Source organism: Chiroxiphia lanceolata, chromosome 15 (genome assembly GCF_009829145.1).
Source record: "Chiroxiphia lanceolata isolate bChiLan1 chromosome 15, bChiLan1.pri, whole genome shotgun sequence".
Lineage (NCBI taxonomy): Eukaryota > Metazoa > Chordata > Aves > Passeriformes > Pipridae > Chiroxiphia > Chiroxiphia lanceolata.
This window is the reverse complement of record NC_045651.1, coordinates 3,601,554-3,626,719: the sequence shown is the minus strand read 5'-3', so window position 1 is coordinate 3,626,719 and position 25,166 is coordinate 3,601,554. Positions and strand designations below refer to the sequence as shown.

At 49.0% G+C, this 25,166-nt stretch overlaps 1 protein-coding gene across 4 annotated transcripts in view; it reads right to left on the bottom strand.

The window, feature by feature from the left end:
* NRG2 (neuregulin 2) overlaps window positions 1-25,166 on the bottom strand; it is a 160,359-nt gene that overhangs the window by 33,341 nt on the left and 101,852 nt on the right. For 3 of the 4 annotated variants that reach the window (XM_032702849.1, XM_032702847.1, XM_032702848.1), the window contains exons 3-4: window positions 13,601-13,719; window positions 9,981-10,046 (exon numbers count right to left, since the gene is read on the bottom strand). In XM_032702849.1, the coding sequence (XP_032558740.1) occupies window positions 9,981-10,046; window positions 13,601-13,719 (185 nt within the window). The remainder of the gene's footprint in view (window positions 1-9,980; window positions 10,047-13,600; window positions 13,720-25,166) is intronic. The other variant, XM_032702850.1, reaches the window with a different exon arrangement.

The window sequence follows — 25,166 nt, the reverse complement described above, 5'->3', positions numbered from 1 at the left end:
ACAGGTAAGATCAGCTCCATCTCTCCCTCCCATTTTCTGAGTGTTTCCCTGTCCTGCCTCAATGACAGAAGTCCAGCAGGAGAAGTCCTGCTGGGAACAACCCAGCAGAAGTTCAGTAGGAGCAGTCAGTCAGCCCCAGTTCACGCTAAGAGAGAGGCAGCCAGTGTGACTCAAGGTTCCTGGGACACAGGTGCTTTTCTAAATCTAAAATTTCTTTCTGGAGAAAAGCTTTCCAGACATGTGAGGTACAAAAAAAACAAAACAAACCAAAAAAAACAACAAAACCCAACCAAAACCCTGAAGGTAGTCTGCAGAATTTCTCTGTAATTCCTGTCTCTGAATGACTCAGACAAACTTACAGCCCAAAACAGATTCTCCACAGAGGCTTCTAAGAAGGGAAAAACCTTTTGTTAGAGCAACTGATACAGGTCACAAAAGCTGAGCAGCTTTGGGAAATGCAGACCCATCTTCACATAACTCAGAGAAGGGCTGGGCACTCAAAAGCATTGGTTTTTCACAACTGAATACTTAACACCATTAAAGATGGTGTCATGGTGTCATGGTTTGAGAGCCCCAAAAATCACCAAGGAAGGCCTAGACCAAACTACCACACCTGGGTTACCCACCTTGCCCAGACCCTAACACAGTTACACCTCCAGCAGTGTGGCTACTACCTACTTTCCAGCACCTTTTATGCTGCAGTCAAGGTTTCTGAGGAGATACTCTCTTCCATCCTGTTTTCCAAAGCATAAATGAACCTTATGGAGAGGTCAGTGACTTCAGACCTGTTCCTGAGACAGAACTCCTCATTGACACAGGATTTGAGGAAGAAGGCTTGAACTAGAGCCCCGGGAAGGAGCTACTCAGAACCACGGGAGGAGCAGCAGGGCAAGACACAGCCTGCCCTGGAGGGAGCTGGGGCTGCTCCCCACTCCTCAGGCAGCCCCTGTGCTCATCCCTCCTTTGCAGAGGCTGCATCCCACACCACCAGAGCCAAGGGGAGCATTTTCATGCTCTGGCTCCAGCCCAGCACCTGCTGGGCATATCCAGGCTCTCCCAGGTAAAGGAGGGCTCCCAGCACCCTGTGAAGCCACTCACATGTGGGTCATGCTTGGCACCTGAGCAAACCAGACAAGCTGGTTCTGGTTCTCCTGCTTTTAGGACTCTCTGCCTGCACGGGGTCTGTGCTTCTCCAAACGGGGAGTTTCTCCCTGGGCTGTGCCCAGCTGGAGCAGCCCACGCTGTTACCTGTGCTCAGCTCAAGGCAGAGCCAAGCTCACTGCATTGTCCCACTCCATTGTCTTCCATTCCCACAGGGAAGCCAACGCCTCCCACTGCCTGGCAGCAGCAGGGCTGTGCAGGGAGCAGAGCTGTTTCCACGCCTGGCCTTGAATAACCATCGCCTCTGGCTCTGTATTTTCACAGTCACCCAGGGCACAGCGAGCTGTCCCAAAGTGCTCTGCACAGCAGACATGGCAAATGCTTCAGCAAAGACCCAAAGTGCTCAGAGCCCTGGGACAGCAGAGAGCTGCTCCCTCCGAGGGCACGTCCTGCCAGCCAGCTGGGAGCCAAATGTGGGCAGTGTGCACACACTGCAGTGTCTGCAGAGGGTGACATGACCAGCCTCCAGTGAAGGGCTTGCAAAAAACCCTCAAATATGAAAACTCCCAAACTTCTGTAAGAAATTCAGCTCTCCCTTCCAGTTAAGATTAATGGTAACTAGAAGCCAAAGCCATCATGAGTCTGTATAATTTATTTGGGGAATGCAGATTCATTATACAGACAAGGGTGTATAATTCATACATTTATGAGATACTAGCACATTTCTACTGGGGAAAGCAGAGCTGTGGGTCTCTGATAAACTGCAAGTGTGCCATCAGATCAGGGAGCACTGAAACTCCATGAACCAAAGCACTGGTGCAAATTGAAAGGCACATGGATGAAGAACAAGCACAGCCTGCAGGGAGCCATCACCCCTGCAACCATCAAATACACCACTTGGTAGCAAGCAAAATGATCCGTCTGGCAAAGTCTTGCATCATAAATCCTGCAGGAAAGGACCCTGGAGCAAGGCTTCCCACAGCAAGGGAGGAGCAGAGAGGGAGAGCTGAAAACAGAGCCCAGAAATCTCCCCGTAGAAAACACATCAGGTAACAAGGTACCCAATCCCCCAAGAGAGGTGAATGGGAAGATGCTGTGTGATTTTGTGATACCAGCTAGAGATTGCATGGGATCTTTGTGCCATAGAAACAGTTTTGTCCCTTCTAAATTTTGCTCCTTTTAAACAAATTAAAAGGAGCCTGTCACGAATGAGGCTCCTTTTCCTCTTCCAGGAGGAGAGCTCTCAGTAGAGCTGTGCCTGTCTGGAAAATACATGGTTGATCACCTCTCTTAGAAGCATCTTGCTAATGTCATTATCCTTTAATCTCTGTTTTCTGCAAAAAAACCCTGTTCTGCCTTTTATCCCAAAGAAGCACGAAGTGTTTTGAACTGAATCACAGACTCATATTACTGTGGTGCATTTGTCAGCAGCAGAGATGTAGCAAAGGCCACAAAGAGAGGCAGCAAGCCCAGTTCCCTGCTGAGAAGCATCATGAAATGAGTCCATTTTAGACTGTGAGTTGAGCAGTACTGGTCAAACCAAAGCCCTGCCTAGTTCCTGACAGTGGCCAGGGGATGATGTCTGAGGAAGAAGATCAGCATGAGCATGCAATGATAATTTTCTTCTGGCCATCTAAGATGAGCAGCTCAGAGACAACCTAAATCATCCACAGTGTCATTACATTCAGTGGCCTTTGCTGGATTTCTCTAGTTGCTGTTTGAACAAACCTAATCTTGCAGCACCCACAATGTTTTGTGACAAGAGCTCCAGTGTTACGGACAGTGTGCAAAGGCACAGCTCCACTTAATCCTTTTAACCTGCCCTTTTCTGGCTCTTGTATCAGAAAAATATAGTCATCATCCCCTCTTGTTTCCCCTGTGCTACCTGTGGCCTTACAGGTGCCTTGCAGGCACAGGCAGCATCTCCTTTCCTAGCTGGAAAGCAATGATTTCTTTAGTAGCTTCTTAGACAGAGGTTGATCCAGCTAAAGATCTTTTTTGGTTCATCTCTGATTCAGTTTTTCCCCTTGGAAATGGTGACACCCTACTGCATACATGATATTTATGGGATATTTATTCCACTCATAGGAATTCCTGACGTTTATTTTGAGGTTTGATGTACTGAATACAGATCTCTATGTGTTATAACCCTTGAATCTCACTGTTGTGTGGTAACACAGAGTCTGGAGCCTTCCAAAATGCCTGATTGCTCTGGGATGTTGCTGCACCCTTTTGCCTGGTGTGGCAGAATAAGTCCTTCATTCAACAACTCCATCTATCCCAAAAGACTTGAAAGTTGTAAAATTGCTGGGAGAAATGGAGATCTGAATAAGCAAGGGAACAGTTTAGAGTGGTAGCTGCAAACTGGATGGAATGGGACTCATGAAGGAGGTGGGACATGATGAGGGGGTTGTGCAGTAACATGAATCATGCACCAATGGCTTCCCTTGGTTCTTAAACAAATTAAAAGCAGGAAAGAGGAAGCTGTGCATGAGGAAAGCTATGGAAAGGAAGTGGTGACATTTCTTTTTGACCAGTGGGAATAAGCAAGGTGCCCCTGAGACACACAAACTGCCCAGAAAGCTTCTGCAGGGTGAAAGAAGGGCTGGAGCAGCTCACCCATCATCAGGTCAGATCTCCAGCTGGAATCAGTCCCGGGACTGGGAACAAAGCAGAAGGGAGTGTGGTGGTGAGGACAACAAAAAGAGGGGAATAAGGAGGTGAGGACAGTGGAAAGAGGGGAGTAAGGAGGTGAGGACAGGGGAAAGAGGGCGGCCTCTAGATGGATGTGTTTGCAAACAATCTGCAGCCACATTTTATTGTTGCTGCCCCAGTCAGTGAGGACAGTGCAGCATAAACACATGAGAGATTCAGAGCACTGGAGTCATTCAGAGTGTCTGTTTTCCACCACACGCCCCAGTTATTCAGGACTAACATCAATGGCAGGGCAGCAGAGAGGAGAGCCAGGGGCAGGGACTGTGCCAGGTGGACTTCCCTTCACACAACCCATCTACGCAGAAAGGCCATTAATGATTGTGCAGGGATTCTTACACAATTCCTGCCACCCACGTCATTTAACCTTTACAGGCAGCTCACCAGCCTGTTCTCAGAAGTCTGGTGAAATAGTCCCCCTGCAAAGAGTTAATTAATGCAGTTTGGACTATAAATTATAGTTAATTTTTCACGAACTACAGCTACTGTCGAGCAGAGCAGGGAGACAGCGGTAATTTCGCTGCTCCTTTTCTTCTTTATAAATAACTTTGGCTGGTGGATTCATAGAGTACAGACACTTTATTCTCTCAATATTTAGACATTCAGTTAGACAGATGAACTCAGCTGGTTGGGGAGTGTATACAGATTGCCTGCTCTGTATATGCCTCATGTACTTACTGATAAAACACAGAATTGCTGAGGTTCCCCTCAACAGAGTTCACCCAACTGCTTGTCAGAAGAACATGGATGAGAAGGTGTCTGGCCAAGTTATTCCTTAGTTGTAGCACTGTAATCCTGGTGTGAGCCACACTAAACCCATGATTTACACTGATTAGTACATGGAGGGGCTGTTGATCCTGACCATTCTCTCTGTGCTAAATTTCTGTATGTCTGAAACGACACTTCATCTCTTAATAAACCTGAGCAGAACCTGGAGGTTACCTGCTGCTTTCTGTACCAAAAATCAGAAGGGTCTGTGCAGACTGGAGACTCTGGAGCTCATAAAAATTCTGCTCCTGCGCTTTTATTCATTTGGAAATGACCAAATATTTACCCCCACGTTTTACTGAAATAGCTCTTGCTGGAATCATGTTTCCAGTTTCTGAGGGGATCATTAAGACCAATAGCTGCAGGTCAGGAGTTCATCCCAAAATACAAACAGCTTCAGGACGCTCATCTTGGAGCATCAGATGCTGCTGATCAAAACAGCACTGGTAGCATTTCCCACCTCTCCCGTCTGCACTGTTCAGAGGTTTCACTGAGGAGCAAGTTGAAAAGTTTCTGAGTGCCCAGGGACTGTCTGTTCCCACAGGCCAGGTAGCTGTTGCAGGGACAAAGTCCTGTTTTATTATAAAGCTTCTAGTTGCTCCTCCAGAATGATCTCATCAGCTTTATGAAGGAGCCCTTCCTATGCTTTTCTCTGCCACAGGGGTCCCAGAATGCATCTTCTTTTCCCAAATGCCCATCATCAATTGTAATAGCAGCAACATGATACTTCAATGAGGGGGTTTGTTCAGCAACCTAAAAATCCTTCTGCAGAGCCAATGCCAGCATGAATCCTTCGCAGTCGGGGCAGCTGAAGCCCAAGAAGTGAAGCAACATGCCAGGATCACACGATGGAGCCAGACAGAGCCTGGTACACAGCCTGCTGCTCTGAACACGGGTTCACAGCCCCAGTGCTTCCAGGGACATCGGATCCCATCCCAGCCTTCACCCTGCCCTTCTTTGCCTTCAGAGTCACAGTTTGATTTTACGCCACATCTTGAGCAGTAGCTGTGTGGCTACTTAAAAAATACACAGTGAGCAAAATAAGCAACAACCAGGATCTGGCAGCAGCCACCTCACAGCTCTCTGCAGACTGACAGCAAGATCTCCACCACAGTCACCTCAAGGTCCCACGTCTGTGTGTGTGCAGGTTCTGCTCAATTACAACCACACCTCCGGCCCTGGGATTTAAATTGTCTGCACAAAGACCACGCCAAGACTTATTTTTAGTCTAATATTGAAAACTGGTCTGTCCACATGGCTGGACTTCTGCCTGTTCTGCCGGTGCTCTGGGCTGGCTGGACACCCTTCAACTCCAAACCAAGAGCACCATTTGCATCACGTTTGCAGCGCTGCTGGCTCTGGAGAGCACAGTGCCTTTAGACTGGAGGGGCCAGAGACTGACCAGCCAACTAACATGGTCACTCAGTAAAGGCCATGACAGACTGGACTTGAGACAAGGTTTTGGGGAGTTGGCTGACCCATATGTGGCACGTGTTACCGTGGTGTGTGTGCTGAAGGTTTGATTGGACTAGATGTGACTCACACAGCACATCACAGCAGAGACATCACTGAGCCATTGCAACCACGCAAGTCCAGCAGACCTGTCTCACCTGGGAGAGACAAAGTGAGGCAAACCTTTCCGACACCCACCCATCTAAGCATTGGGGGAGGTATTACACTGCAGAGGGATAGCTTGAATGAATCTAAATTAATCAGTCTACAAACTGAAGACATTGCCAAGATGACAGCTATGAAATCTGTGGACCCAAATTGGTGTGTGGAGAGTTAGACTTAACTGGAAAAGGAGAAATGTTTCATCTACCCCTCCCACAGGGATCTCTATGGGGAGTTCAGGGAGGGCTTGTGATCCTCAGCAGCTGAAATAAAGGCCCCAAAATTCAGGTCAGAGCGCCCAACTCTCATTTAGATAAATCACAATATCTCCCAATCCTCATGTTCCCAGCAAAACTCAGCACTGCCTCTTCTGCTCTTTCTCCCTCTTCCACCTCCTCCTGTGATCCCAAACCTCTCTTTGCTGCTGAGCACCCACAGCCAAGGGTAGAGTGAGGCCACTCACCCAGGTCAGCTGGACAGTGAACTTAGGGCGTGAGCAGAGTCCAGGTGAGCAGCTGCAATGATCCACATGTTGGTTTAGAGCATCTGCCAACCACTGGCAGATCCTCTGGTGTCCTGGCAGTATCCAAACCATGCTTCCTCCACCCAGCCTGTCTTCTATTCCTACCCTCAAGACTTCACCTCTTTGTTGAATTCAAGGGAATAAACTAGAGAACTCAACAGCAGAAAACAAGCAGAGGGGATTACCTGATCTTTTCAGAGATTTCAAAAGTTATCCTAAATTTTTAAAATGAAACTCTGATAGCATTTTACTATCTTTGTCCTGCATAAACCTTACATCTCAGAATGCTCTACAGGTTGCTCTGAACCTTCTTCCATTTTTGCCTCCATCAGAATGCTTCTAGATGTGGGCTCTGATTCCTATTCTGTTTACCAAACTTGTCTATCACCACAGACTCCTGAACCTCGTTTAGCTGCTTCAAGCTGCACAGTGACAGGATCACGTTACCCTTTTGAGTCCCCTGGATGTTGAAATGAGCATAAAGGATCTTTCTCTCTGCATCAGGGCACATGATCAAGTTACCACATCCCTGCAAGTTCTTGCGTGTGAGCTGACTCTGTGACCATCCAACTGCACAACCTTAGCCCATGACACACACAAGACAACGTGTCCTCCTTAACGCTTTTCCACCACGGATGGGGCTGCTGCCACTACCTTTGCTTGCTGGGATCCATGGGGAGACTTCTTGGTAAGAGTAGCAGATACTGCTCCTTGAACCTCAGTGCTCAAGTATCTCTAGGGCTGCTCTAGTCTGACAATGCTCCACCAAAAATACTCCGGGGAAGGTGTCAGAGTGTGTCACAGTGTCACTGTGTCACCATGATGTGTAGCATCATGGAAAGACTTTCCCAGACAGCAGGCTTCCTTTCTGAATCTGGCCCTCAGAGGGCAGCCTGGCCACGTGGATCAAAGCTGGACACTACACCCCTATGACCAGGCCAGGACTCATCACACTCCATGGCCCACCTTCCTACAGCTTCTAAATGGCTCTGCTTCATCTGAAGGGATCCACACACCACTGAAGGAAGCCGAGTGATGCCTCATGCCATGTTCATACCAGGTAGTGGGGGCTTCAGGAAACCCAGCTCTCTGTCTGGCAGGTCCCAGTACTCACCCTGGGTATAGGGTCACATCCACATGGGCTGGACAAGGAAGCAAGGCAGAGTGGATCCCAGACAGCTCTCAAATGCAGTGCTGTCGGATCCCAGGTCTCCCAAGTGTGCTGTCTGTGGTCCCAAATCCAGACTGGTATCAGGGTTGTCACTACACCAGAAACACCACGAGATCCTTGGGTTTCTCCAAACTGTCATGAGACCTGTGAGGCCCACACCAAACAGTGTCCCTGCCAAAGGGAACCAGAGCTCCTGCTCCAGTGTGTAGGCAAGGGGAGCAACAGCCAGGGAAGAGATCCCCTGCACTTCATCGTGACCATGCAGATGTTTCCAAGGACCAGTGGTACCAATCTACCTTCTTGCACTCTGCAGCCTCCTGTCATGGGAAGGAGCAGAGATGGAGAGCAGCAGGACAAAAAATACACTTCCAGGGAAAAAAGTTACCCAAGAATGGAGACAGAGCACCTTGGAGACCCGGGCTGCACTTTGAGAGCTGTCTGCCTTGTGCCAAGGATGCAGCAGTGCCCAGAGGTCTGTGGCCACTGGAGAACAGGAGGAGGAAGTCTGGCCTCACTCAGAATGTGTCAGGATTTTCTAGTAGATACACTTTGAGGTGGTAAGAAAGGCGTTGACAGTGGTCCAAGGGGAAAATACATAATATCCCACTGCTTTCCCCATTATCTCCCCATAGGCTGTACACACATGCAGTTCTATGACAGATCATCAGTCACCATAAAAATCAGAGAGACTCTGAGCTTTTTAGATGACAATTGAGAGAGATCACAAAAAAGGAACGTGAAGGAAAAAGTCAATTACAACCTTAACTCTGGAGACTTTGCCATCTCTTCCCATCATTAGGAAAAGCCAAACAGGCAGGGATGATGCACCCACAGAGGAAAGAAGTTTTCCAAAAGGAGAAATTTCTGTGTTTCCTTTCTGAGATTTGACTTTTAAGAAAATAGCATTTATCTTATATGATGCAAAGAAGTAGCATGGATCTCTCCTGGTGAAAACAAAGGAAAAATCCTGGAGAAGGATCAGGGCATTAATGATGCTGTGTCTCAGCTTGGTGTCTCCAGTGCAGTGCAAGGCTGAGCACTACACAAGAGCACATTTTAAGTGCAGTTTTCTAATCAGAAAAGCTTTTAAAGGATACCTGGCCAGTGCCTGCTGTGGCTGCAATCAGATTTCCTTTAAAATCATAAAAGGCTGAGCTTTCCAAGTAGGGAACATCCCCATAAAATCTGTAAAGCAGAATTGCCAACAGTGAGGCACAGCCAGCTCTGGGCATCAGGAGCTGGGATGGAAATACAGCACAGATCTCAGAATACCCTCCTGGTCCTGACTTCCCAGGGGCTTTAGATGGGATCCTGGTGGGATCCCCACTGGGGAGAGACCCTCTGACACAGACATAACACCCTCCACCAGAAAGACCTGAGCCAACATCCAGGCACCGGGATCCCAGATCCACACCTTGTCCATGCTTTGATTTTTATTGCTGTGGGCCCATTTCCTACTGCATTTGGTACAACTAAATAGGAGAGAATGGTGAAAAGCATTTCAGCCAAACTGAATCAAAAGTTTGGGGCAATCTCTTCTTGCTTTCTGGAAACTCAAGGAAAAATGGGAGGGCAGGGCACAGATGGATTTTCTGCAATTTTCTTATGACTTATGTTTAGAAGACTCACATATCTTTTCTTGTGCTTCCTAGAGCCTACTTTAGTTTTATCACCTATCCTCAAAAAAAACCCCCAAACCCAAACCCAAAATCAAAGTAATAAATAAATAATAATTAAAAAAACCCTGCTAAATCAAAGGCTGCAACAAGCACATCTTGCAAGTATCAATAATTCCATGCACTGAAAGAGCTGGGAATGCTTAAAATTCAACTGCAATTTGAAGTAGCACGTTCTTCAAGCTGCCACTGCAATAGTTATCAACCTCTCCCTCTCTGAGATAGACACCAGCAACATAAATCAGATTTTTTGAAAGATCTAGGGAAAGATCAGTGGCTTCAGGAAAAATCAGAGAGAAGGAGTGATTAGAGAAGGTTCCAGGAGGCAATAAAGCATTTATGCAAAATGTCTCATAATAACAAACAAATCAGGGGAAAGCAGCTGTATGGGGGGAGCGGGGGGAGAGGTACTTACACTCTTCTTCCATAACAACTATTTTAGTTTCTGAGGCTGGTAAGACTTGTGGTGCTTTCGTTGTTCCTGGGGAAATTAAGGTAAGAAAGTAGTGAACAAAATATCTCTTTTGAGCAGGGCAGAGTGGGCTTAAATACTGTGGGGAGGAGGAGAGGGGCAGGTGCTGCTGGGGGTCACAGGCTGGGGGGGCTGCCAAGGTGTTAGTGCTGGTTTAGTGCACACCCAGGTGGGGATCAGGGTGACAGAGGCAGGACAAGGAGTGTCCCTGAGGGGGAGATGGGCACAGGACATGTTGTCCCCTCACCACTCGTGTGGTTGAGGGTCTCTGTCACGATAAAGAGGCAGAAATGTCTCAGTGTTCACCTGCCAGGGGACAAGTGAAAGTGTGGGAGGTTTTCTCAGCCCTGATGGCCGTGAGAGTGCAAAGATGGGATCACGGGATGGGTAGTGGGAAAAGTGAGGAGTTTAAGAAAAGGTGGGATCCTCTGAAGAGCCTCCATCCCACAGGTAAGTGCAGCTCTGCAGCACAAACTAATACTGGAACAAGAGGATGAGGAACATGAAGCAGATGAAGGCCATGGGCAGGAGCCTGGGCTGGGGGTGCAGAACCCTGTCAAAAACAGGGGTGAGACCACTACGAACAGCTAAAAAGCACAGAGGACTTTTTGGTACAAGTTTGATTTTTCCTGCAGTGTTCGAGCAAAGGGGAGTGGGGGGAGGGCAGTTAAGGAGGTGCCTAAAAATTTTCTGTGGAAGAAAAGAGTCTGAAACAGTCACATCTCACCTGTGCCATCATGGTCATGTGATATAAGCATTAGACTGTTCAATAAAGAGGACTGGGAAAGGGGACATTTTTCTAAGAAAGCATCTAATCAACCTCAAAGTCATAAAAATCTGCAAATAGCACTAAAGCACAGTATATTTTGTTTGAGCCCAGAAGCATTTCCTCAGAAATTAACACCGTCCCAAAGCTTCTCAATGCAAAAGCATTTATTTCTGATCTGGGTGTTCTGTGGAAATACTGGAATTGCAGAGGAGAGGTGAGGTGAGGGCTTGGCTGATGGACAGTTCCTAAGTGCCAAGGAGTCACTGTACTGCACCACTGTCTCTCTAAAGATGTGGTGGGCTTGGTGATCTGCAACAGATCTGCATGGCTGAAAAGCTGCTTTCCTGAAACTGGTATCAACTGAAAAGTGGTACTGGAACAGAGCAAAGAGCACTTTGCAATGGCAACCCTGCCTGGTCAGGCTGAGAGACTTCCACCAGCAGAGGCTGAACCTCAGACCTTCCCTTCCATGGCCTGAGGGTTCCCTGTCTGAGCTCCTTCTCTGCCAGCCAGGACACCAGTGGGATCGGAAGATCCCATCTCTGGCCTCTGCATCCCTGGAAGGCAACAGCACGTGGGGCTGAGGACACCTCATGATACTCATCTCAAGCCTCGACAGCTCAGGCCACCTCTTGCAATGCCACCTCTCTACAGGGGCACCCAGAGATGTCCTCAGATCTTGTGTGTCTGTATCACAAGATGTGGTGTTATCTCAGCACTTTTTCCCAGTCCTGGATTCACCCTCCTGTATCACAGTAACATCACAGGACCTCCCAAACCACTGCTGTCAGGTCAGAGATTGTGCTTCCAGCAGCTGGTCCCGGAGCACCAGTCCCAGCCAGCCTGCCCGGGACAGGCTGATGCACCAGGGACAGAACAGCTGTAAAGGAGCAGGATATAAAGCAGCAGGACACATGGAGACAGCAATAGCTGGAGTGACCTTCTGGGGAGAAGGGGAAGGCTCGAGGGGAGGCCAGCTCTGATTAATTGCTATAAACTGCTAGAACTTCACAGTTCTAGCACAGAGAACGCTGTGCTGAGGCTCAGCCACAACAGGATCAGTGCTAAGGAGCCTGGGGAAGAAGGGACAGGAGAAAACACATGTGTGGATTCAGGTGCCCTGAGGAGTTTTCTACTGAAAGGTGTCACAGAAGAAGGGAGCTTGCAGAAGAGAGGAAAGCTGTGGAGATCCCAAGAAAGCCCAGCACTAAGGGAAGAGGAAAACTCCAGCACAGTACATGCCTGTGCACGGATGAAGGCTGATCAACTCTGGGTAGCTCCAGAGGAAAGAGAAAAAAAAAGTGCAGAGTGGGGTGGCAGGGCTGCAAAATACTCCAGTGTCATCTTAGCTACCTTTGCAGGGGGCTACAAGTGGCCCTGCTGTGCTGGCAGGGGGTTGCAGACAGCAGCAAGGTGTTCATGCAGCTGAGCAGCCAGCCAAGGGCAGATTGGCAAGGCAGATGAGAAAATGGATCAATCCAGGCAAGAAACCCACTGGATCTGCAGCTGAGCAACAAGCCAAGGGCAGATTGGCACAGCAGCTGAGACAATGGATTAATCCAGGCACGGAATCCACTGGATCTGCAGCAACTTGCAGCCTGCAGCTCCCACCAGGAAAAGGTAGAGGCCAGAACTTTGTGCGTCTTCTGCTGTTTTTCAGGTCTCAACACACTTCTGGGCAACTCAAGTGTGTTCCCATCCCTGCTGTGAGTGGTCCTTGCCACACAGCGTGTCTTCCTGTTGAGGGAATCCCTGGGGAACCCTGAGAGTTGCTGCCTGTTAAAGTGATGATGAGACAACCCAGGCACGAGGAGAGCCCTGCCCCAGCTCCTTTCTCGGGACACATTCCCTGTCACGATCAGAAATAAACCCAGCAGAGCAGCAGGGCTGACTTCACAGACATGGGACATTCAGGCAGGGAGGGCTGAGCATGGATGGCCTTCCCCCAGACCCTGCAGGCACTGGGATGGTACAGGCAGAAAAACCGAGGGGAGGCTTCGTGATACTGCAGCTTCACAGAACAAAAGGTTCAGGATGGCAAACACCGCTGAGGCAGAGGTTAATGGAGAAAATACCACCAGAAAGCAGCAGAAGAAAGCTACCTTCCCTCACACTGGTCTAATGCTGGTGAGAGCACAAAAAACTGAGTCCCAGCAAAGGCTGCAGAGCCCAGAGCTCAGAGCAAAGGCTGCCACAGTGGCCAGTTGTGAATGGCAGGAGGAAGAGCTTAGGAAAGAGAGTCATCCCCTCCCTAGCTGTGCCCTCACAGCTTCTGGCAGCCACTGTAGGGACTTTCTGAGCCGGAGGGAGCATCCAAACCATAGTGTTAAGCAATATAATTATTATGACCAAGATAATAATAAAACCACCTAACCTCAGACTCCATCCGCTGAGCTCTAAGAGATGGAGTACACATTCTAGGATGAAAACCAGAAGCAACTTCACTCATCACAAAGCTATGGTCTAATTACTTGTCTTCTGGTGAGTTTTGCTTCTCAGAAATTCTTTAAAAAATGAAAACATCAAGCCCACCAGCTTCCTTTCCTCCTTACCCCTTTTAAAAAAAAAATACATAGACTGCAAGTTTATTTAAAATGTAAATTAACCACATTGCCAGTGACAGATAACAAAGATAAACATTTATGCTAAGCTGCATTTTTCTTATCTCCCGAAAGATTGTTTTACTCGATATCCTGAAAGCATGAAACAAAATACAAGACAGACCATGTGCAGAACCTCCCGCTCTCTGTGGAATGGCAGACAGCTCGAGACATTTGCTGGCTTCTTCACTTACCACTTTTCACATTCAGGCTGCCTTTTGCGGTGTCTTTCCCTAAAATGTTCTCGGCTTCGCAGCTGTACTCCCCAGCATCCTCCAGCTTCACCTTGTTGAACTGCAGTCTGGAAATCTTTCTGTTGAAAAGTACAGCAGACATTTCTTACTCGGTTGCCGACCATCCTCCATGAACTGACAACCATTCCTGGCCCTGGGATGCTGCCTGGAGGGTCACCCCTGCCTGACCTCACAAGCCTGGACAGGATTTGGACAAAACCCCTTCCCAGGATTTCCTGAGTGAACATCTCCCTCTGAACCCAGCGCTCTCGGCGTGTTGCATGGTTTGGTCTGACACCTGCCCTCACTCACGCAGAAAGACTTGTGAGGGATTGAACCCAAGAGTCCCAACAGCCCAGCCCAGCTTTCCACACTGGAGAGAAGCCACTTTCCTGATGGACAGCAGGATCTGTCTGCTGGATGGAGATGTGGAGAGGACATGCGTGTTCTGCACCTTCCTCAGCAGGGATGCCGAGCACTTCGGTGCTTCACCAGCCTCATCCAGCAGTGCCATGCACTCAACACAAACACCCACGAGGTCCAGGGGGGCTCATCCCTCTCCAGGCTGCAAACCCAACCCCCAGGATTCTCCCTGGTAGCTTCATCTACACCCACAAATAGGGCAAGCGCTTTGTCTGCCCCAAATACACCCACTCCAGTGGACTACAGACATGTGGGGCTGAGCTGCACACACTCATCTTACCAGCCAGAAGTGCCTCGAAAGAGCAGGAGAGGGTGTGTGTGAGGATTTTAGGTGTCACCTAAGAGCCTGTGCTGCTGCTGCTCCGTGGCAGAGGGAGCGGCTCTGCGGCAGAGCTCTGCGGCGCTGCGGGAAGGCCTTTCCCACTGGCTATGACTCATTCCTGGGATGTCTCTGACTAACAGGCAAAACCTTTTGTTGCCTAGTTTAGCAGAGATCTATAGGAGCCTTCAACACACACTGAATGCCACTTACGAGACCGCAGTGGGACTCCCACGAGTCTCTCTGTTTTACTACATTTCCTTCCATTTTAGCCATCTTACCAAAACCCACCCTGCCTGCTCTTCTCATGACAACATCTCTCTCTGCCTTCTACCCCAAGCTTTTACTTCAGGTCTGTGTCATACAGTCGCTGCATTTAGAGGCTCGGAAGCACTGCCAGCTTTAGAAAGAGGTCCCAGTGGTCTATGTTGCTGAAGGCAAATAACATTCCATTTTATGTGGAAAATAATCATTAGCCTTGGACATACTTGCAATGCTACACGTGTCATCCGAGAAGGACTTTTCTTTGGGCTGTGCAAATCATCATCGTCCATAGGAAGCCCTTCACAGAAGCACACTGGCGTCTTTTTAACACCCCAACAAACTGTTCTCCTGGGAGGCACGGCGCAAGGACACAGCAGGAACATCTCACTAGTTATATTAGTAAATTAAAAGCACTTGGAGACAACTTGGTAGAGCTCCCAGGGCTCAGGCGCTGCCCTGTTTTACAGGATGCGGTCAAGTGCTCGACTGCACGAGCTGGGGCCACATGTGGAGCAGTTTCTAAATGAATGCTGACAGCATGCAAAGACCTCTCGAATCCCTCTGACTGCAGGTCTCCCCCATCCACTCGTGCCGTTACTTGGGCCACCACATTCCAACGCGGGTGCCTAAAGAAGCCAGGTGACTCAGAGTGCTGCAAAGCTGCCTGGACTCCCAGCACCATTCCCTTCTCTGAATGTTCTCTCAGAGCAACCTGTGACAGCCCTGGGCACTGTGGCCCTCCCTGCTGTGCTGCCTTAGGAGTCAGCAGCACCCAAGGGACAGCAAAGCACTTAAGGGTGTCCAGTGTCTGCTGCTGCAGTTGGTTCCTGCACCTTCCTGGGGCATATGATGGCTGTGGGCTCTGTTGAGCTGTTCAGGGCCACATTCCCAACTCCCTCCACGGAAGCAGGTGTGGAAATGCTCATCAAAGGGGCGAGATGGCTCCTGGTACTACAACATGCAACCCCAAGACTGCCCCCAGCCCAGCCATTACTTTCTTCCATCTGTCTCAACCCTCTTTTGCCAGAACACACCATTTGTTTTACAGCCCCCCACGTAGGACAGGCTGCAGCTACACATGGAAGAGATGCAGGCAGCACATGCTGAAAGCAGCTTGGAAGAGCAAGGCTCTAACTCAGAGCCCATAGAAAATACCCCCCTGGCAGACCAGCGCACTGAGGCTCTGCCAGAGCTGAAAGCATCGATGGCCACACTGCCTTCAGCTGCTGGAGGACAGATGTTCTACTCATAATTGGCTGCATCACAATCCATAGCACGTTTCACCAGGTGTAGCAACTGAAGAAGTCCACTGCAGCATTAGAATAACACTTAGGAATGTGATCTCTTACAGATAAAGGAGTTTTAGTCCCAAAGATACGAATTAGGGTGTTATTGGTGACACAAAAGGGTAATGAAAGGGGACACACTTGACAGATTCATCACCAAGAATAGGATGAGAGACATTTGGTCTTTTACCTGGAGAAGAATGTGAGCAGAATAAAGAGTGATGTTGGCATTTAGAGCATAGCAGCATCAAGGTGAAACCAAAGGGGATTATTTTGTTTTAATGCACAAGACTTGTACTGTCAAAAGAGCTTATTTTTACTTGCCAACACAGTTTGTTGAAATTCTCCTGGATTGTAAGATCCCCTTGAAAAATCAAGAGTTTTTTCTTGCTGTTCATAACCCAGGCCAGTGACGTGGCCACTCTTGGTCTTCACACTGTGCTGTATAAATGTCAGGGAACAGACTTGGGGGAAAAGATGAAGGGTAGGGATATGGATCAGCTTTAATGTGGAGCCTAGCCACTGTAAAGAGAATTTCCCTCTTCTGGGAAGCACTGAAACAGCCAGAGGGACATCTTGCTTCACAGCATTAGCCAAGGGCCTTTTAATTAACATGGATAAGGCCTGAAGAAGAACTGAGCTGAAGGATGTCAAAGAGACTAGTCCTTCCTCGATCTGTGCGTGCCAAAGGTGACCAGTCTGTCTCTGTTCTATTTTACCACCTCCAAGTGCTACTGAAGCATCTCAAAACGCCTTTGGAAATCAGTTTTTCAAGGTCATGTTCTTCCTCCTGCTGCCCCCAAGGGCAGGTACTTTGTCCTCGTGCGGGTTGAGGGATGATTTTACAGAAACACCAAGTAGCAGTGTCCGAGGAATTCTGCTGTGCCCTGGAGTTTTGGATGAAGCCTCATGGGCAGCGTGTCTCCTGGGGACAGCAGTCCCTGGGAGAGCCCTACGTGTGCATTCACAAGGGTGCCTGGCTGCCAGAGGATGCCATTCTTCTGGAGGAAGTCACTGCCCCGGGCTGTTTGCTCAGTGAAAGGGCCAGGGTCACTGACAGATCCCATCATTTCACTGCAGTGCAACTCTGTTGACATCTCTTTACTCCGGGGGAAAATCTGCCTCATTGTCTTTCCTGACCCTCAGCACATATGACTTAGCCACTCACTAATTATCTCCTGTAGTGCCAGTGGAGGGATAAGCCATGGGGAATATGCTGTCTGCAAGCACTGAGGGATAGGATTCACAAGGAGACCTTCAGCCTGGCCAAAAGAAGATCCCCCAAAATACCTTTCTGGCCAAGAGAAAAGAGTCCCCCAGAGGGCAGTTTGGAGGGATGAGTAAATCACCCTCTGCAGTGCCAATCTCCAGACTACAATGGGAAACAGGGAGATCAGCCCTTGGCCAGGACCTACACAAAGATCCTGGCAAATTCTGGCCGAGAAGGGTGGCTTCACTGGCTGTAATTTAGACATCTCAGAGTTAGACATCTAAATGTGAGCTTGGACCCTGAGGCCTCCAGTGCAATCAGAGAAGAAACAGGCCTTGCATCTCAGCCAAGGAGGAACTTCTCATGACAGCAGTCATGTTCCCACCAGCACTTTGGTCAAGCTTGAATCATTTTTCTCCTCTTACCTACTGCCAAGTGGAAATGGGGCCATTTTCCCAGGTCATCTCCTTGCAAAGCCATTCATGTCAGAGCGTGGGAGCAGGAGAGCAGCTGCCATGAGCTGCCTCCAAGACACCTACACTGAGGACTCCATGTTCCCTGTGAGAGTTCAGCCACTTCTGCATCGTTCTGGACAAGAATAGCTCTAGGATTACTACTGCTGTAGTGTTTTATTAGCCTTCTAAAAATAGGGTAGCTACCACATGAGTAATGAAGAAGTCAAGGAATCAGCTGATGAAGAGAATTTTGATGCTACACCATATGGGGCCCCAAAATTGTCAATGAAGAGCACTGCACATAGTAAACACACCTGAAACCCTAGGAAAAGGAAATTCCCAAACATGACCCTTGCAAAGGACACACTGGCTGCACTGCTGTGGTTACCCATTAACTCCATTCCCCCCTGTTTGCTCGGAGAGCCAGTGGCAGGAGGCACAGTGGAATTGCCTAGAGCAGGAAGGCCAGCAGTGGCTGTAACATGCACTGATTACATCCTGCCAGAGATTTAATTGGTGCCTACGTGCTGTCCTGGCACTCTGCACCGCACTGCTTTTGCCCTGGGAGAGCAGGTTAATGGTTGGCAAGAAGATTCAGAATATCCAGGTTACAACCCACAAGTGCTGTCCAGCAGCCATCAAACACTGGGCAGCCCCACCAGCTGGAGCAGAGGCTCTCAGGGAACACATTTATTTTCCACAGCACTCAGTGGGATAAAATAAGGCAGAAGGGATCACTGCAATGCACGGACAACACGGGGATGACCATGGCAAAGCCCCTCTGTCCAGCAGGGCAGGAGCAGCCAGGAGCATCCTCTCCCTTGAATAACCATCCATGTGGAAGCCACCCCGACCTCTTCCTTGCTTTTCAGCTGTTCTCAGCAGAGCACAGCAGAGCTGGGCAAGATGGCTGTGCTTGCAGTGCTTGAGAAAAACTAATGTTCTACGCTGGCTACTGTGTGCTCCAGAGCATGATCTGGCCAGCTCAGTGTTAGCCACAGAAAGATGGCAAAGGGGACAAAAATGCCCTCAAGCAAAGCAATCAAATAAAAGGGGTAAGGGCGGGAAGGTTTGGACTTTTCAGCTCGGCCATCATCCCTTCTGCAGTGGGCAAAGGCCTCCTTCCTCCTCCCCTCACACCATCGTCTGCCCCGCTCCGTGTTTGACCTGCTGGGACAGTGGGGAACAGTGCATGTCCTTGTGGTGCCCAGGAAGGGACCAACCATCCCCTGACCCCCTCTGCCTGCTCTCTCCTACCCCTGTCCCCCAACATTAAAGTGCTGTTCTAACCTGAAAAGCAGATTTGCCCCTTCTCTGCTCAGCAGTGCTGTGGTCTCTCTGTGCCCAGGCTTGGGACAGGCTGATTTTAAGAGGAAGACTCGACCAGTCCTCACTCTGCAGAGCTGACACTGACACTGGTCTCAGAGCTGGAGTCACTTCTGGGTTGGGCAGTGTCAACACAAGGGGAAAAGATCAATAAGTACACTCCAAAGAGCAGGGTCACTTGTGCAACCCCCCTCCAGCCTCAAATGCAGCCTCAGGTGTTCCAGCAGCAGGAAGAGGTGTAGGGCAGCAGAGGCAGTGACACACAACCACACCAGTCCCTGGAGTGGACTTGGTGGCTGTTCCGTGGAGAGGCAAACCCCTGTGTGCTGCTGCTCTCTGTGCCAGGCCAGGCTGTGGCACCTGCTAGGGAATGACATCAATAAAATGCATAAAAGTGGAGGTTTGGGTTCAGGCTGAGGTCACATGTATTACTTTCTCCTGGAATTCAAGGTAATTGATCCATCCCACAAATGTTTCCTCCAAGCCCAATGCCAGGATTTCAATTCCTTAGAGAAAATGTAGATCCTGGAGCAGTACTCTGAGGCCACCTCAGAGCAGGTTCTTTCCCTGCTTCCTGTGATCTCACACAGGAAGGCTCTAACAGCTTCCCAAGAACCAGGGACTTCCCAGCATCAAATGTGGAACAAATGCCTTGCTATCCCAAAGAGTGGGATAGAGTCTCAATACAGAGACAAGACCCCCACAGGGTGCCCAGGTCTCACTATCTCAGGAACCAATCCATGAGCTGGTTCTGTGGTGGGGAGGGAAGAGAGGGTCAGTGCTGCTGAGGAGAAGGCACAGAGGTCCTGCTTTGGAAGCATATCACAGACAGAGGCTGATATGCTGGGCAGATCAGAGGCAGCACCAAAACTTCGGGGATTGCCAAAACAGGGGGAGAAAGGCCTGAGAGGACCTTTAAAGCAAAGCATATTAATTATAAAGAATCAAGGGAGGAGGAGAGGGAGGTGCCCTACTAAAAGCAGCTGCCATGGGGATAGCCCTGGGCAGAGCCCAGCAATGGAGATGAGCAGGCTGCAAACAGACAAGGAAAGAGTATTTTGTGAAACACAGACCATGGGAAAGGGGTGGCACCTTCACATGGTCAGGAAACTACCCCTCCAAAACCTCTGTGAACCATCACTATGGTGGTACACGGGGTGTGCAAGAGATTTAGTTACAGTTTTGAATCTCCTTTCTGAGTTTGGAGCCTATTGGATGCACGTCATTCTTTTCTCCCCAAGTCATTTTTCTGCAGCTGGTACGTGTGACAGACCCTCACCAGTGTCTGATCCACAAAGTGCAAGGGGAACCTGGATAATTCATGGCTGCAGGTACATGATGTGCTGTCCCAGATGAACTGCCAGCAGCCTCAGCCCTCATCCCTAAGGCAAACCATTTTAACTTAAAGGAGTGAATGGGGTTTTCAGCTCCTGTCTCAATGAGGCCCTCAGCCTAATCTGTGACATTTTGCAACCACAGTGGGCGAAGGTCCACAGGGAGAGGTTGTGTTTTTTTTTTTTAAAGCAACCAACATCACTGTGAAAACCACACAAAATTTCAGGCAAATAGAGCTCCTTCCACCTCTGTGTTTGCACACACCATCAGCTGAAGCAGCCCAGCCTCTGACCATAACTTGTTAACAACTGTAACTCAGTCAATCCATTCTCTGACTCTCTCAGTAGCCCCAACTTGCAGAATTTGTGGGTTGTTCAAGCTCAAGACCCAACTGCTTCTCCTTTCAGTTCTCAAATTCCCTGGTTCGGTCCAAGGTGCATTGGCCAAGATGATGTCCATCATCTCCTCTAAAACAACAAACAGACAAACAAAGGAGATTCTCTCCTTCACACCCCCCTCCAGTAAAGTGCCTTCAGCAGCTAAAACCAAATCCCAAATATCGGAGACTCATAATGACATCGTGAGAGTTAGCAAGGCAGCAGCTCCCCTGGTGATCGTAACAACACCGGTGCTTGAGAAGAGTCTTTGCTTCAAGGCATCTGGAATTGCTCTTGCAAGATCCATTGTCAAATGAGCCTTTTCCTTTGTTTAAAAATGTCAGCCCAAAGACCCCTGCCAGAGTGGTGGTATAGCCTGCTTGGGTTCACTCTGGCTCCCACAAGGCTTCAACAGTCCTCTTTGCCCCTCCTTGTCTCCAGGCTTAATTAGGAAATCATTTATCTTTATTGGCACTCTCTTTCCCCTGCTGCTTTGGCATTATTATTTTTTTTTGCCTTCATTCCAGTGCAATGAGCTGTACAGGGAAGACCACAGCCCCATTCATTGTGGGTGGGGAATAATCTACAACTGGGAGCCCTGCAAGGAAGACCCCAGCAATGAATCTGCTCCAACTGGTATCGCCTGAGGGACTACTGTACAGAAACAGGAGAGGAGGGTATCCCTTGGCTCCACTTACAGGCTAACAATAGGGATTCCTGGTGATACTGAAAGTAGGACACTACTCCCAAGGGATGTCATATGGTCAGCCTGTCCCAAACTGAACTGCCAACCCTCTCCAACCTAATGATATGCCTGCTTCATCTCCCTTGGTGAAAGAGCACACAAAGAGAAGGGGCTGTAAGGACAGCCACAGCTCGGGGACTATCAGGCTCCTGGACTCCAGCTGAGGATCTACATATCCCAGGCTGAGCCCTCAGCATGACTTCAAGTGGGGAAGGTTCTCCACACCTCCACAAACAGAAACTCCCTTGGCTTTCTCCACAGCTGGTGTTTGACTGTTTGCCAGGATAGTCAGGGAGTCAAAATCCAACTGAACTTCACGGGAGCCAGAGGCATCAGTCAGATCACAGCCACACTCAGCTGAAAATGGCATCACTTTGGCAGCTCAGAGAGAGAGCCACTCACTAGGCTGTGCTTCCACTGCCACAGGCAATTCTTTCTGGGTAATTGCTCTAGGTTCCCCATCAACCGTGTTTTATTCAAATTGAGATGGAGATAAAATTCCAGCCAATAATTTCTTCCACCTTAAAGAGAAGTTTCCCCTTCGTGCAAGCCAGGCTTGCCCCAGCCTGTCACACTAATTACAGATGGAACATGTAGTTCAGAAAGGAGGAATCAGAATTGTTCCCCTCCCTCCAGCAAATACCCATTGAAAAAAAAAACCTGACTCCTTTGCCTGATGGCACCAGAAGCTTTGCTGGTAAGTTTAAAAACAAGAGGGAAGATGATTGATGGAAAAGGTGAAGAGCTGACATGCAGTCAAATGCTCTTCTCCTCCTTACAACACATACATCCCTAATTTTTAAAGAGATCTCCTATTCTAGGGATCAAATGAAAACCTGATCATAAAATAAAAGGGCTTCAATTACGCCTTCCAGAGACCTCCAGGCTCTTTAAAGACACAGGGGGAGGAAAGCCAGGAATGAGTCACAGAGGGCAACCATGCTCTTCATATCTCCCATCCCATGCCTCTGCATGCTAAGGGTCACAGAGTTGCAGACAGATTCCAATGCAGAGCTGTGCTCAGCTCTGCCAGGGACTCACAGGGCCAAGGGAAACACCATGGACAACACCATGGACAACACCTCCACATCCTGGAGGGCTCCTTTTCCCTGGAGGGCTCCAGCAGAAAACTCTATCAAGTCTTTGGATCACACTTTTAAAGAATTGTTCCTGTGCACCTGACTAGGTCCTGCATAGTCTGAGAAGCTTTTTGCCTTGTGTCCCTTCTCTGTGAAGGTCCCTCCCCAGTGCTCCATTTCTGACCCTCTGAGACCCCCACTCTACTCTGAACTGAAAGGAAGCACAGAGGATTATCTGGAGACCAATGTTATCTCTTAAGTGGAGCCAGATGTATAAACCCCATCATTCTTGAATCAATCATCAGAGAGTAAGATTTCCTTTCAGAGCTTTACAGTTTAGGATGCTTATCCTTCCCTAGAGTCCTCTCCTAACATGCTGGAAGTAATGATTTACACCCATATCCCATGTCCCTCTGTTAAACTCGGTCCCACCAGCTACATAATGAAGACATCAAAGTCACAAGGGCTCCTGGACCCTCAGCCTGCACTGAGCAATTTTTAATGTTTGTTCCATGCACACAAGACTGGAATGAGGCAGGTCCAATGCCAGTGGACACTCTGCCTCGAGGGGTTTGCAGCACTGAGACCCAGCAAACCCAGTGGAGGGGAGAAAGGTGGGAATGCCAGCCCAGATGGGCACAGACCTGCTTGGAGAAGTATTCCTGCCCTGCTGACTGCTTGACAAGGGCCAAATGCTTAACAGGGGGTTGTCATCTCAGAGCTGTCCCACAGAATCACAGAATCATTAAAGTTGGAAAAGACCCCTGAGATCATTGAGTCCAACCATTAACCCAGCACTGCCAAGGCCACCACTAACCCATGTCCCCAAGTGCCACATCTACGCATCTTTTGAACATTTCCAGGGATGGTGATTCCACAACTTCCCTGGGCAGCCTGTTCCAATTCCTGGTCACCATTTCGGTGAAGAAATTTTCCTTAATATCCAGCCTAGCCTTCCCCTCCCTTGGCACAACTTGAGGCCATTTCCTCTTGTCCCTGCCCAACAGCTGCTTGAGCCCAGTCTCCATAGCCTGGTCCCAGCACAAGACAGGTGAACTCTCCACTCAGTAGCACATTTTAATGGCAGCAGGGAGCAGAAGCTGGAATGGGAAGTGATTCTAGGGATGCTTTGGGCTCACACCTTTGCTGCTGATGGAGTCTTGGGCACTGCAGGAGGCTTTCCTTAAAATGTTTATCCTTGGCTTGTTTTGCCAGCAGGAAGCCCTTCCAGCACACACACACATCTTTGGCCTGTCACAGGAAGGCTGAGAGCCAACGTGTTGCCATGGAAACCGGTAAATGCAAAATTATGACTTGACAGCAGTGTCCTGAGGAAAGAGGATCAACCTTCTTCCATATGTTTCTGTCCCTGGCCCAGGGAGTGGGTGTTCCCCTGGCACCACTGTGGGTGGGATGCCCTCCTGTCCCTGCTTTGTGCCAGACACGGGGTGCCAGGAGGCAAGGAAGGACTGTGATATGTGGGAACACAGTAGGGAGGTGCTGTGGGAGGATCCCACCCCAGGGAGTTTTGTTGGGTGTTTGGTGAGGGGCTGGTTGCTCTCTAGCTCTGAGGGAATAGCTCCCCAAGACCCCTGCCTGCCTGCAGGGGTGCAGTGTCCATGGGATGGACGGGCTTCCCACGCCAGGCTACAGAGGGTGGTGCAGACATTTCTCCAGGGCATCCCAGCTCCAGAATCCATCAGTAAACAAGCAAGGCCATGAGGCTGACAAGGGTCACAAAAACACTGAAGGCAGCAGAGGAGAGAGGCAGGCACAGCTCTGCCGCCTGCAAGCCCAGACATCCCTTCCTGAGCAGACAGCATCCAGTCATCCTGGATCTGGTGGTGCTTCCAGCACTGATCACCTCTGCCTCATCCCAAAACAAATCCTGGAGTTATTATGAAGGAGCTCAACCATCTTGGGTGTGACTCTGAAATCAAACCCAACAGGACTGAAATTAAATTAGAATAACTGACGAGGTCCCATTCGAGCACTGACTGATTTTTCTAACTGATTTTTTAGTGGCTTTTAATTTTAAAAATTGCTACTCTATCAAGTCCATAGTGAGCTACTCTTTGCACACTCAGATATAACATATGTTAGCAAAGAATTAGTTTCAGGTTTTCCAAGGGGTCAGGCAGTTGCAAGCTGACTGCTGCTACCTAGGTCAGGATATATGAATGTGACCATAGTGATGATCATGGGATTAATTTAAGATACATCATGTGTAAATATTTGCCCTTGAAAAATATCAACATGGATCCATTTATATCAATTCCCAGTGAGAACCCCTCAGCTTAGTCACTGGGGCCCCTTTCTCCAGGTGCTTGAATGAGGTGGTCCTGAGAGTGACACTTACTGAGAGCAGTCACCCAAGAGCTTTGTTGCATGGGGAGTTTGGAGCAGCCTTGATGGAGCTTTCCCTGGATGCAGCAATCCAGGGATTTGCATGCAACAAGGTCTCCACTGGTGACTGTGGTCCCTGGTCAGACAGTATCGTGATATACTCTTGCATCTCAGCCCTGGTTAGTCCAGAGAAGAGAAGACTGAGAGGGGATCTCATCAATCCATACAAGTATCTCCAGGGGGTGTCAAGGGGATGGTGCCAGACTCTTTTTAGTGGTGCCCAGCAACAGGACAAGGAGGAATGGCCATTAGTTAAAACACAAGAAGTTCCATCTCAACATGAGGAAGAACTTCTTCACGCT